The 14,354-nt window shown below is 45.0% G+C and overlaps 1 protein-coding gene across 2 annotated transcripts in view; it reads left to right on the forward strand.

The window, feature by feature from the left end:
• The first annotated feature begins 7,806 nt into the window (after positions 1 to 7,806).
• Positions 7,807 to 14,354, forward strand: part of USP13 (ubiquitin specific peptidase 13) — a 60,361-nt gene continuing 53,813 nt past the window's right edge. For both annotated transcript variants that reach the window (XM_081862363.1, XM_081862364.1), the window contains exons 1-2: positions 7,807 to 7,935; positions 13,279 to 13,339. In XM_081862363.1, coding sequence (XP_081718489.1) covers positions 7,837 to 7,935; positions 13,279 to 13,339 — 160 coding nt within the window. In that variant the 5' untranslated portion in view covers positions 7,807 to 7,836. The remainder of the gene's footprint in view (positions 7,936 to 13,278; positions 13,340 to 14,354) is intronic.

Consider the following 14,354-nt stretch of genomic DNA (forward strand, 5'->3'; position numbering starts at 1 on the left):
CCCAATAAAATATTTGAAGGTACCCCACCCCAGTTGATGGGTATTGCCGTTCAAATAGTGTGTGTGTGTGGTGATTGATTATGTGGTGCAGGTCTTGCCTGCCCCCCCATATTTTATTCAAGTTGGCACCCCAGGTTCTGCTTAGTAGGGTGCCTGTCCCCCTCCCAATATCCCTCTGCTCTTCCCCCATTCCTCACATCCTTCTGTTAGCGGGTCAGGTTTTCTATTTTGTAGGGTGCCTCTCCCCATCAGGGCCTGTATTCCCAAGGAGCTCTGTGTTGGCTTCCGCCCCACCCCATAGGGCCATAGGTTTCCCCCCTTGACAATTAGTTTCCCATGTTTGGGTCTGTCGTTGCTGTCGACCCACAAGCTTTTTCTCTTTGGTTCCTTTGTATCTTCTCATGATGCTCCTAGGCCTGTTGCCCCAATGTCTAACGCTCCACTGTTACTATCTTGGTCTTTCCCATGTGGGTCCAGAGGCGGATTTAGCAGTGGCTATGCGGGTGGCGCTGTGGGTTAAACCACAGAGCCTAGGATTTGCCGATCAGAAGGTCGGCGGTTCGAATCCCCGTGTCGGGGTGAGCTCCCATTGCTCGGTCCCTGCTCCTGCCAACCTAGCAGTTCGAAAGCACGTCAAAGTGCAAGTAGATAAATAGGTACCGCTCCAGCGGGAAGGTAAACGGCGTTTCCGTGCACTGCTCTGGTTCACCAGAAGTGGCTTAGTCATGCTGGCCACATGACCCGGAATCTGTACGCCGGCTCCCTCGGCCAATAAAGCGAGATGAGCGCCGCAACCCCAGAGTCGGTCACGACTGGACCTAATGGTCAGGGGTCCCTTTACCTTTACTTCAGCCTGACACCCCCTCAGTATCTGGGTCAATGGGTTACTCCCTCCATGCCTTTGTACTCTCCCTCAACTTCTCATGGTCCCCATTGCCCCTTAACAAACCTCCCTTTTTTCATAGCTCCCACCTTGAAACTTGGGAATTTGCAAACTGTGTCTCTCAGCATCTACCTGGAATCGTGGAGTGTCCTTTGTTATATTCAGGTTGCCGGTCTCTCACTTCCCAATTCCACCTGTTTCCCCAGCCGCACCCCCAATTTCCGGTGCCTAGCCTAGTTGAATAGTGTCCCCCCCCCATACATTCCATAATTGGTACCGGTTGCAATGTCTCCCCCACCTATGGCAACTTAAATAATTCCTGCCTCTGGTTACTTAACCCAGAATGCACCACTCTTTTGCTGCCAGTCTGTGCCCTCCTCCTTGACTACATAATATCCCCCCCATCCCCAATCCATTGTGCTCCTTACCTGCAAGCCTACCCCTTTAATTCACCCTTAGGGAGCTCTCTCTTAATATTCTCCCCCAAACTGGAAAAATATTTTAGGTTTGACAACAAAACAGAACCTCCATCTTCAGTGGCAGCCGGATACTGAAAACCAGGTGCTGGGGTTCAACTCTGTATTATTATTGTTGTTGAATTCATTGCCTGCTTTTCACCCGTAGGTCCCAGGGAAGGTTGTAGCAGTTTTAAAACTCAGAATTAAAAATAGTTAAAACAGATCACAGGAATAGGGTGGATTGCTTCTTGTCTACTTCACACACTTGTAATGGCTCATTGTAACTCTTGCTTGGTGTGCAGAAGGTTCCTGGCACCTCCAGAGCTGAATAGGAAAGAACCATGTCTGAACGCTTGCTAGCCAGTCAGTGCAGACAGCAAAGGTTTAGATGCAAGGCAGCTTCTGTGCAGGAAATAGCATACAAATCCATGATTGGGTTGTTTCATGTGGTGACTGGACATGTGTATGTTTTGCTGTGTTATGTTTTAGGATGCACACATGCACGATTGCTTTCTGTGTTGGAAATGTTGCAATGTATGAAAGAGTTCCAGGTAGCCCTTCTCCTTGGAAGATAGAAATTCGCCCCCGTTTCCCAGTGATAAAGCTGCTTTCATGCTGCCTGGAGTGCAATGTTTGTATGTCTACATTTAGGAGCTGCTGGATTTAGCAACATAGAAGTGTTTGTATTTTGGGAGTGGGGCGGGGGGTGCAGCAACTGTGCAACTGCCAACTGGGATTTCCTGAAGGCCCCCCTGTTTCAGCGCATTGCAAAGTACAAGTGGCTTGGGATAGTGAGGGCTGCAGGTGTAAATTCTCCTTTTAAAATTAGCTTGAACCAGACTTGCTTTTCCAGTGCAGCTGAAACTAAAGACCACGAAAGTGGATATTGAGTAGGTTTACTTCTCTGGGAAAAAGTTTTCCAAAGTTCTTGGGTCTCCAAGTTTGGCGTTCTTATTTTACTTTGCGATCCTGATTTACAGCTAGTCTGTCACAGCTGAACAGAGAGCACGTTGCTGGCTGGTTTCATATGAACCTCGTGTTCTTCCTCCCTCAGGGATTTTGAAATAATTGATTAGACACAGATACTTTTTCATCCTCTGGGGTCTCTTGCTAGCCTTCTGGCTGGCCTTCTGTAACTTGGCAGAGCCTTCTCTACACTGCTTACTTGCACACTTTTATGGAGAGTGGCACAATTCACAGGCCCAATATAATTCTAATTAATAAACACACAGAGAGGCACACAGTGCTTATGTTCCTTTTAATTAATCTGTGATTATGTTTAATCACTCCCCTGGTTCCTAATTTGCTTATGAGTATGTGTGTGTGTGTGTGTGTGTGTGTGTGTGTGTGTGTGTGTGCGTGCCTGTCTTAGTGTGGTAAACAGCAGTTTGCAGGGGTGATATAGCTCTGGGAATTTGTTGAACCAGCTGCACCCCCTTCTTCAGTCCAATTTGGAACAACGTGTTGTTAGCTGCTTTTAAATAAAAATTAAAATGCCTAGAAATTTGGCAACAGATTATGTATTAGAAGCTACATAAATACTTTGGAGTTGGGTGAAATACCTTTTTTTACCCTTTGTTATTGTTCTGGATTGCATGTACAGTGGTACCTTGGGTTACATATGCTTCAGGTTACATACGCTTCAGGTTACACACTCCGCTAACCCAGAAATAGTGCTTCAGGTTAAGAACTTTGCTTCAAGTTGAGAACAGAAATTGCGCGGCGGTGGCGTGGCGGCAGCGGGAGGTTCCATTAGCTAAAGTGGTGCTTCAGGTTAAGAACAGTTTCAGGTTAGGTACAGACTTCCGGAACGAATTAAGTACTTAACCCGAGTTACCACTGTACAGAATTCTGGTTAAAGGGTGTCCGCACTGAGTGATCACAAGTTCAGGGTTCTAATTTACCTGTCCGCAGATATTTGCCCAGCACTTCAGACTACAGGAGGAGAAAAGCAGTTCATTTTTAATGCCTCTCTGTGTAATGTAATGTCAGCTACGATTGTTGTAGTTTTTGTTGTCTCTGATACATCTGAATACGCTCTAATACAGACGGTTTAAAAATAGACAGTTACTTTCCTATCTTGCAATGCATGCTTATTCCTGCTCTACTATTCCTAAACTGCGTTGGTGGCAGGGCTGTCTTAAGCATATGCGGCGCCGGGGTGCAAAGATCCACCTGGTCCTCTCCCCCCCCCCCCAGATTGCCCAGTCCCAGGTGCGCAGGAGGGTGGAGTCGGCTGGCCGCCTCAGCGCCTCACTGGCTCGGTCGCCCCGAACTTGCAGCACAGAGCCGCTTGCAGCAGAAGAACCTGCTACGGCGCTCTGACCGACGGTTGGGCTCTTCCCCGGACTCAACTCTCGGGCCCCAGACTCTTGGCCTGGCGCCGCTGAGAGCTCAGCTCCCAGGTGCCCCACATCCCTAGCGCCTATGGGTAAGACGGCCCTGGTTGTTGGTTTGTGAATATTGGAGGAAAGGGCACGTGAAATGAAAATGGAGGAACTGTGGTCTCCCAAGCATTGGGGATAGAAGGCAGGTTTTGTCCATGCTTCATTTGCAGCTTGGTGTGTTACTTCCTCCTCATTAGACGCGCATTTTCACAATTCACTTAATGGGCATAGGGAAAAGGGTTCATTCAGGGACATCACTAGTGTGGATTTAGGCCCATTCCTTGCAATTTGTGACACCAGCTATTAAGAATTGAGCCTGGTTCAATATATATAACCCCAGGATCCTGATGATCAGTCACACTAGAGTGCAGCAAAGTTGGGAACTGGACAGGCTTCTTAGCCAATCCCCCCCACCCCCAATGCTCTATCTGTGCTTGTGGGCTCCAGCAGGCATGCTGCTGCTGGTGATCTGAGCATTTTAACCTCCTACAATGCCCCTGGCCGAGTGTTGACCCCAAGGCAGCCTCACTAAACATATTTGCTGGTTTGCTGGCTTTTCAGCAACTGCCTGAGGGAACCTCATGCTGACTTAGGCTCTGATTGGGCAAGGAAATTGTACACACTCTCACACACCTGAATGAACACATGTGGATACCCATAATTCCATGTGAATTTTGAATGTTCCCCAAAATAGACACATTATTTCCCTACTTCACTGGTTCAAAATTGTCACTTCGCTGGTATCTCTCTGAGTTCATTTTGGACTGTCTGTGCTCATTTGCGCATGTTGTCAATCTCCAGATTTCGTACATTATAATTTAATGGTTTGCACACAGTGGGTTTGTTTGTTTGTTGGGATAAAAAAATGAGGTGCCTGTACGAGACTCATCCAACTTTTTTAGATGTTTGATCAGCCTCTTTTTTTCTATTTTGTTTTGTGACATTTTGATTGAGAATCTATATGGGATTCAAAAGTGACTCAGCTGCCTGGTGCTTATCATCTCTCAGTGGAAGGCAGGTTCTTTTTATAACCCACACACTTCAGATCTCAAGTGTCGCCCAGCAGCTCTCTGAGCAGAGACTCACACTGATTGGGAAAGGCCAAAGAAAATTCCAAAACAGTGTCAAGATTTGCATGCTTAAGGTAGACCGGCTGGAGGAAGTTCCTGCCTTGCAAAATGCTCAGGCTACCACTTTGCTAAGGCCACTTCCTCTGACCTGTTTCCATTCGCTTAAATGGGACAAAAATGTGTCGTAGTCCAGTCCATTTTGCCAGGCTATGGATTGGGGCTATATTTATACATAAGGAAAATGTATGCCCTTACGATGGATGGCAGGTGTGGATGTAAAGTTATGCGCTTGGGGACATCCTTTGAGATAGAACCTTGCCTGATTCCAAGGTGACCTTAAGAAAGCTGGAGGGGCCAGCTAGATGGAGATATCAGTCGCTAACCAAGCACCCACATGGTTGCACTTGAACCCGCGCCGGTCGCAAAAGGCACCTGGCACCTGGGTAATTTCTAACACCGCATGTAAGCCCATATTTTAGGTGCCATGTGCAAGACAAAGCCTGGAGATACTGTAAACATGGAGTGGATAAATGTACAACTCTATCTTAACAAGTTACATGTACAGTAAACGTTATACAGACTGGATAAATGAACCGTTCAACAAGTAGCGTAAGTCCAATCATGAAATGGCAACCCCGTGCCACCACAACGGCAAGGGTAGCACACTGGAGAATATGAAAAAAGTTTTTCAAAGCTGTTTTTCAAAGATTGAACTGGATGAGATGTTCTTCAATGGGTCTTGAGTTGGAAACACAAAGCCGTGTACATGGATCAGTCACGGGAAGGCAAATCAAAGCCCCCACCCTGGTGTGAATAACGCAATTGGGCAAAAGGAGACCTGTTCTTCAGATATATTACAGGTTTCTCTACACGCTTCACCAGTCCGAAAAGTTGCATGATACAAAACAGGACTCCAGTTACAATGTGTGGTAAACCATAAAAATTAGAAAATATCAGTCTCATACTATACCTTACCCAATCATACAAAACGGTTTGCTCAAGATAAAGAAGGTATTCACAGGCACAGCTAGTGTTCAGATTCATAACAAGCAGTTAAATACAGTACAGGTGTATAGAATCCATCATCACATGGTTAAAAAAAAAAAAAAAAGGTGCTTAAAGGTGCGGCATCACTTTTCTGTTACAACCAAACAACAGTACATAGCACCTCAGATCGAATTCAGTATTCAAACCCTTTGGATATAAGGTTCCCGTTCAGTCAATTTATTAGATTGAAAAGAAATTCTTCTCCTGAATCCGAATTTTTTAAAATTTAAAATTTTTAAAATGCTGCATCTCTTTCCTCTTCATTAAGAGATAGAGGCTATCCACCGACTATAATTCAAACAGCCCTTGATAGGGCTAAAATAATTTCCAGACAGGGTTTGTTGGTATCGAAACCCAAGAATGAACAGAACAGGATTTTCAGTTCTATAGAGTATAATTGTTTATCCTCCTCTATTGCAAGAGTTATTAAACAGCATTGGTATATCATCTCCCACAATCCAGGTTGTGAAAATTTACCAATTTTAGGCAAAAGGCTGACTAGATCATTTAGGGATGTTCTTACCCACACTGATTTATTGGAATATCATAGTGAGGATCCTCGTATGGACTACTGCAATGGGCTCTGTGTGGGGCTACCTTTGAAGGTGACTCGTATTGTCCAGTTGTATTGTCCTTTCGTAAGGTTCCATGTGCTGGGTATATAATTCAAGAGGATATCTTGCTCTGTAAATGCAAGGTTGTTCTGTAAAGTTCTGTTGATAGTTTCAGTTACCTTCTGCCAAAAATCTTTCAATATAGGACAATGTAAAAAACCCATACGTTTTAGAGAAGCATTATCCCTATTGCATCTCCAACAGTTAGATACCTCATTCTTAACACTAGAACTCGAGGAAGCTCCAGTGAAGCTGAATATTAGGAGAATTAGGAAAGGCAAAGGAAAATACTTATTCATGCAACACATGGTTAATCTATGGAACTCAATCCCACAAGATGCAATGATGGCCGCCAACTTAGATGACTTTAAAAGAGTACAGGGCAAATTCACGGAGGATGAGGCTACCAATGACCATGAGCCATGATGACTCTATTCTTCCTCCGAAGCCACTTGCTGGAAACTGCAGAATAATAATAATAATAATAATAATAATAATAATAATAATAATAATAATAATATATTATTTATACCCCGCCCACCTGGCTGAGTTTCCCCAGCCACTCTGGGCGGCTCCCAATCAAGTGTTAAAAACAGTACAGCATTAAATATTAAAAACTTCCCTGAACAGGGCTGCCTTCAGATGTCTTTTGAAGATAGGATAGCTGCTTATTTCCTTCACATCTGAAGGGAGGGTGTTCCACAGGGTGGGCACCACTACCAAGAAGGCCCTCTGTCTGGTTCCCTGTAACCTCACTTTTCGCAATGAGGGAACCGCCAGAAGGCCCTTGGTGCTGGATCTCAGTGTCCAGGCTGAATGATGGGGGTGGAGACGCTCCTTCAGATATACTGGACTGAGGCCGTTTAGGGCTTTAAAGGTCAGCACTGACACTTTGAATTGTGCTCGGAAACATACTGGGAGCCAATGCAGATCTCTCAGGACCGGTGTTATATGGTCCCGGCGGCCACTCCCAGTCACCAGTCTAGCTGCCGCATTCTGGATTAATTGCAGTTTCCAGGTCACCTTCAAAGGTAGCCCCACGTAGAGCGCGTTGCAGTAGTCCAAGCGGGAGATAACCAGAGCATGCACCACTCTGGTGAGACAGTCCGCGGGCAGGTAGGGTCTCAGCCTGCGTACCAGGTGGAGCCGGTGCAGAAGGGGAGAATGCTGTTATGCTCTGGTCGTACGTGCATGTTTCCTATAGGCCTCTGGTGGGCCACTGTGAAAACACTTCTTTGGACTAGGCAGGCCTTTGGTCTAATCCAGTAGGGGCTCCTACCTTCATGCTGAAGGATTCGATCAGATTTCTTTCACGATGTAACTGCTCTCTCTCTCTCTTCTTCTCTTCAGGATTCCGAAGGAGGCCTGTATGTGTGCATGAACACCTTCCTGGGATTTGGAAGAGAACATGTGGAAAGGCACTATCGGAAGACGGGTCAGTGTGTGTACATGCATTTGAAGCGGCACATGAAAGAGGTAGGTGCTGTTGGGGCCAACACATCTGAAGGCTCCGTCGAAAGCTATTTCCTTCTATTTGAGAATTAAAACAGCTAGCCTGAAAATAATAATTGAAGATTGGTATTAGGGTTTGTGCTTTGTAGTTCTGGCAGGCATATTTGGACCTTGTGTAAGCAATGTGCGTACGCAATTGGTTTGCTGGGAAGCTTTTGGCGGCTTTTGCATAATGGCCCAAAGGGCGTTGGTGTTGAGAACACTCCTGGGTCAGAAAAGAAATCTGTCTTAGTGCAACATTCTGTTTCTCCCAACCAGATCCTTGCAGGAAGTCCCACAAGCAGAACACGAGGGCTGTAGTCTCCACCCTCTCAGTGGCAGTGCCGGCTTTATGTATAAGCTAAACAAGCTATAGCTTAGGGCCCCACTCTCTTGGCCCCCCCCCAAAAAAAATTAAAGGACAAAAAACTTGATGTACATTTCCAAAATATAAGATAAGTTCAACAATTACGTTATGTGCAAATGGTTTTAGATACCTATTAGGTCCATAAATTACCATATACAGTGGAACCTTGGGTTGCAAACATGATCCATGCAGGAGGCACATTTGCAACCCACAGCGTTTGCAACCCGCAGCGCCGCGTCTGCGCACGCGCTGGTTGCGATTTGGCGCTTCCGCGCATGCGCAAAGCACAATTTATTGTCTCTGCGCATGTGCGAGCGCCGAAACCCGGAAGTAACCCGTTCTGGTACTGCTGGGTTCGGCGCGGTGCGTAACCCAAAAACATGTAACCTGAAGCGTCTGTTACCCGAGGTACCACTGTAGCAAGTATTCAACACAAAAAGCAGTGACAATTTGTTGTTGACAAAGGACAGCTGGATATATAAAGGGCCCCATTACCTTCAGTAGCTTAGGGCCTCATCAAAGCTAAATCTGGCCCTGGTGGTGATGCTGGTATCTAAAACTGGTTCCTGGGAGTCGTGTTCTAATAACATATGGAGGGCTACAGGTTCCCCATCCCCGCTTTAAGTTGTGAGGTTGAATGCCCCTGATAATGTAAAGGACTATGTGGGGTGAGTTATGGGGAAGGCTATGCTAAGTACACTGTGGCATATTTATCATTAGTAGTTCAGCTGATGGGGCAAATCGCCCTTGCAAAGTGCCGTTGAGAACCTTTTCGGGTTGCCATGAAGTGTTCTACTTTTCCTCTCATCTGCTCCCCGTGGCTGAGTTGTAATTGCCCCTGCACATCCTTACCCCTTACAACTGCTGCCTACCAATCATAAAAATTGCTTCTGTTGTTACAGCAACACTGTTTTGAGTCCACTTCCATGTTCTTTTTTTAAAAAATGGACTGGTGACTTTTAGTTGAAAAGACCAAGTACAGTGGTACCGCAGGTTAAGTACTTAATTTGTTCCGGAGGTCCGTACTTTATACCTGAAACTGTTCTTAACCTGAAGCACCACTTTAGCTAATGGTGCCTCCTGCTGCCGCTGTGCCGCCAGAGCCCGATTTCTGTTCTTATCCTGAAGCAAGGTTCTTAACCTGAAGTACTATTTCTAGGTTAGCGGGGTGTGTAACCTGAAGCGTATGTAACCCGAGGTACCACTGTATCACTTTAACAGCAGGAGGAAGAGAATGCACTGGTACCTCTGGATGTGAACGGGATCCATTCCGGAGCCCCGTTTGCATCCTGAGCAGAGCGTAACCTGTGTCTGCGCCGCTTCCCCGCTTCCCCGCATGCGCGTGACATCATTTTGAGCGTCTGCGCATGCGCGAGTGGCGAAACCCGGAAGTAACGTGCTCCGTTACTTCCGGGTCGCCACGGAGCGCAACCCGAAAATACTTAACCTGAACGTACTTCAACCCGAGGTATGACTGTATATCTAAATGCAGCTGCCATAGCACTGTGCTTGGTCTCCTCTGGAGAAACAGTTTGCTGCCCTGCTTCTTCCAGAAACAGTGCACTCTGAGGGCAGCAGCTATAGCACTGTATTTTTATTTTTATTTTTAACATGGAGCAGTGCTGTGGGTGCTGCCAATCCTAATCTTTAAAAGGCTTGTTCTGGTATGCATGGGAAGGTGGGGAAGTAGTTTGGGAGGAAAATCATAGTAATGCTGGCGCACATAATAAGGGTTGGGCAACAACCGGTCTCGTGGATAAATATTTACGGTGCTGCTTTAGTGTTTGGCACTGACCTCCCAGGGAAATCTTTCCAGCAGGTTGAAGGTATGCACTGAAGACATGTACCAGTAAGTTTGGCTTCAAAGACTGTTTACATGTCAACAAGACATGTAACCTCTTCAGCCCTCCCTAGCAATGGAGGCTAACATAGCCGCTGTCCTAGCAATGATAGGTCAAAGTTGGTTACCCTGTTCTGATTGCCTGTGTATTCTTCTGCTGCCCAGTTGACCACGTAAACACAGCTGTTTGCACTCTGTACCACTAACCCCTCACAATAAATATGATAATATGTGGATTTATTGGAGGTATCCAAGTTGTGTCTCTAAACCCCCCCTCTTCAAATATGCTTACTCTTGGTTTCATGAGCCGTGGTTGCAGTCTGCCCAAACAGGCCCTGAAATGAAGATATCTGTGTGGAATAACAGGTGTATTTTTTAAATTTGCAGACTGTTTTGTGATTAAACCATCACCCGCTTGAATTGACTTTAAAAATATCTGAATCGGCTGTCAACTTTGCTCTACGGGATGGCTCAGTTGGCAGAGCAAGAGACTCTTAATCCCAGGGTTGTGGGTTTGAGTTCCACGTTGGAGACTTATGCATCGAAAGGGGGTTGGACTAGATGACCCTTGTGGCCCCATTCCAACTCTACAATTCTTTCTTAGGAGAATGAGGCTATCCATCTCTCTGCCTCGCTAAACTATTGCTGGGTTTTCAGTTTTCCTTACGATGAGTTTTTTAAAATTGAGGTGTTGCATATACGCCTGGCCTTCCAGATATTGATCTCTGCGGCCTTTTGCCCTGCGCTCTTTGCCTTGTTCTCTGGACCCAGTGTATCACCTTTTGTATAAAGAACACCTTATGTGTTTGGTTATCCTTTGGTGATGACACCTACTGAACCTGCATCAGTCTTTGAGAGCTGTCTCACACTTTACAGAAAATGATGCACCCCTAGATCTGTTCTGCAATCTTCGAAGAGGAACCACCTTTAAGCGAAGGGGCAGAAAACAATTGGCTGGGAGTGGAGACTGATAGAGACTTTTGAGCAAGTTTCCAGCTTGTTTGTTTACATGCATCCTATCCACACTTCAACTACGGGAGGGGGGGAAATGTGGTTGGCGCAGGAGCCCCTGGTCACCTGTTCAGGGTGAAAGTGTGTGGACTTGAAGTGAGAAGGGCTGTCTGTGGCTTGGGGATCAGTGTTAGAGCACTTGCTTTGCACCCAAAAAGCCTCAGTTTAATCACATGAGATGGAGAGGCACCTGTGTTCATCTTAAGTCCACATGCATTTAACCAAACACATGAATTCTGTTTGCTTGCAACATGTCAAGCAGCTCTCATTTGTTTTACATGTTCAAGAGGAAAACTGAAAGTTGAAGGAGAGTCAGCGATAGATGAGGGCCCTCCCCCTTTTATTCTGGGATAAATAGCAAGGATGTTATCTCTAGGAATAGTGTTCCATTAAAAACACACACAAAAAACTAATATCTGGGAATTACACGCTGAAGGTGTGTGCAAGAATTCACTGCTTCTTGCAGCTGTCTCAGGATAGCAACAGAATTTCAGTGCAGAGCCTCCATTTTTCTGGATATGTTTTCACACTTTGGCAGAATTTTCCCTCCTCTCTTTCGTCCCCCCTCCCTTTTTAACAATGATTAGTGTGATAGCTGACAGATGTAGCAATGGAATGGTTGGAGAAGCAGCACATATGATTTGGTTGTTATAAGAATTGGGAACATCTTCATTGCTAAGCATGATAGACTTTGGGTTTTGGGGTCAAGGGTTTTTAAATTTGCTTTCTATTTATTTTTGGGATGGCCCTCTTTCGACAACCTGCCAGTTGCCATAATGTCCATTGAAAAATTGGTTTAGACTCCAATCCTTTTGAGCTTTTGGAAGGATTTAAATGAAAATGCTTGCATTTTGGATAACAGAGAATGAGATGCAATACTCAACCCAATAGATCAGGGGTTTGGCACCCAAGTCTTATGCATCTAGGGATGTGACGTTGGCCATACCAATACTACAAATATATATCTGTTTCCTACGAGTGTGTCTGTCTTGGCTTCCCCCAAATCGTCCCATTGCCTTCAGTTCAGTGAGAGTGTTCTGTGTTCTGTGTTACGGACCCAGACCCTCCCTATTTTCCAGGGACAGTCCTGGATTTGCAGAAGCCCTCCTGGTTTCTGATTTGACCCTGGAATGACCCGCTTTTCCTTAGGATACCCCTGTTTTAATTGGAGAAATGTCGGAGGGTATGGCGTTATGTGACCTCCATGTCAATGAGATAAATAACTATGCAACCTTTTTAGAAGACATTTGAAGACAGCCTTGTATAGGGAGGTTTCTTAATGTTCAATGTTTCATTGTATTTTTATATATGTTGGAAGCCGCTCAGAGTGGCTGGGACAACTCAGTCCGGTGGGCAGGGTATTATTATTATTATTATTATTATTATTATTAATTGAATAGGACGTGCCTATTGTATGGCATGCAGACCCTTAGTTCCCCTAGAACAGCGGTTTTCAACCTGTGGGTCCCCAGATGTTGTTGGACTACAACTCCCATCAGCCCTGAGCTCTGGCCTTGCTAGCTAGGGGTGATGGGTGTTGTAGTTCAACAACATCTGGGGACCCACAGGTTGAGAAAGGTTGCCCTAGAAGTACAATTACCATGATTTCATGCTGTTAACCCAGGTTAATGTGCTGTGTGGCTTCGTCAGAATGAATATTGGAGACAGAGCTTTGATCAACAACTCAAGGTGCTAATTGTCGACTAGGGTACTTGAAGGCAAAGGAGAAAAGAGCTCAGGTACCCTTTAAGCAGGTGCATAGGAGAAAGAGTGTTAGCAGGTGTTGCTTGACAGGCAAGGATAAGAGGAATTGCAGCTGCCGAAATCCCCTCTTCTTAACTATCTGTTAAAGCCTGATAGAAAATAAATACCCTTGGCTGCACTGTCAGCTATGATTGATGATGATTAACACTTTACATTTGCCTTTACAACAACATTGCAAAGTGGGAAAGGATTCACTGCCATGCAGATTTTGCACTAGACTGATTTGATTCCAGTTTCCTATTTTATTTTTCTGAGTTTTTTTTTCTTGTAGTGACATGAGTTAGACTTTTAACCTTTCTTCTTCTTTTTCTCTCCATCTCCTTTTTCTCTCTCTCTTTCTTTCCAGAAAGTAACAGGGGCATCTGGTGGAGCTTTACCAAAAAGGAGAAACACCAAGCTATTTTTAGGTATTGTAAAGAGCCGTTTTCAAACCTTGTTCTGACTAACTAACACAGGTGCATGTTTGAGGTGGGTTTTTTTTGTTTGTTTTGAGTTCCAGTGGCTTTTGTGTATTGAAGTTTCTTTTTCACAGATCAAACATACATTATTCTGATGATAAGGGGGGCATTTTTTAAATCACTTTTTTTAAAAAAGTTCTCGTTATAAGCTTGCAACCCATGGAGACTGCTTTGAAAAAAAAATCTGTTCAATGCTGTTTCTCCTGCTTTCTTTCTGCACCCATCTGTGTCCTAATAACCCTTTGCATGTGTTAATAAATTAAACCTTGAAAAGAAATTGAACGGTGGAGACAGTGTTAGGCCCCAAGGTCAGGGAAGAAGTTTGAAATTGAATTCCTGACTCCAGAGTTGCCCTTGCTTGTTTGGTCACAAGGCTTTTGTTCTCTCATAAGACGGACCAAGTTAGCGAGTTCAATTGGTTTCCAGTAAAAAGGCTTGCTTTTTTTTGGTTAGAAATCTATTGCCGCTTGCTTGGGGTGGAAGTCTGAATCTGATTTGTGTGTGCATTCGTTTGGCTAAAATCAATGGGACCTGCGCACATGTAAGTGTGCACATTTGTATATATGTGAATGTGTTCACATATCAGTTCAGGTGATATATATGTGAGACTTGCGACTCTTTTTTTCTGTATGAGCTCCTCAGCCTTTTAAGTACAGATCTGAAGAGATGAGGGGGACCTGCGAGGAAGCAAGTTAGTTGGGGGCGCCTCTCACCTTGAGACTGTGTTTAGGCAAAGGTACTTTAGAAGCCAAAAGACTGGGAGCCAGCTGTAGACTTTAATTTGAAATTGAGTCATTTTTGTTTGGTTTTACAGGTCTTAGGTGCTTTAAAATACAACTCGACCGGTTCAGTAAACACACATAGTGCAGGGAGGAAGGTAGGGGGTCTGTTAATAAAAAAGACGAGCCCTATCCTTTGACTCCACCTCAATTTTAGCCAAATTGTCTCTCTTCCAGGCACATAG

Source organism: Podarcis erhardii (genome assembly GCF_964252035.2).
Source record: "Podarcis erhardii genome assembly, chromosome: 5".
Classification (NCBI taxonomy): domain Eukaryota; kingdom Metazoa; phylum Chordata; class Lepidosauria; order Squamata; family Lacertidae; genus Podarcis; species Podarcis erhardii.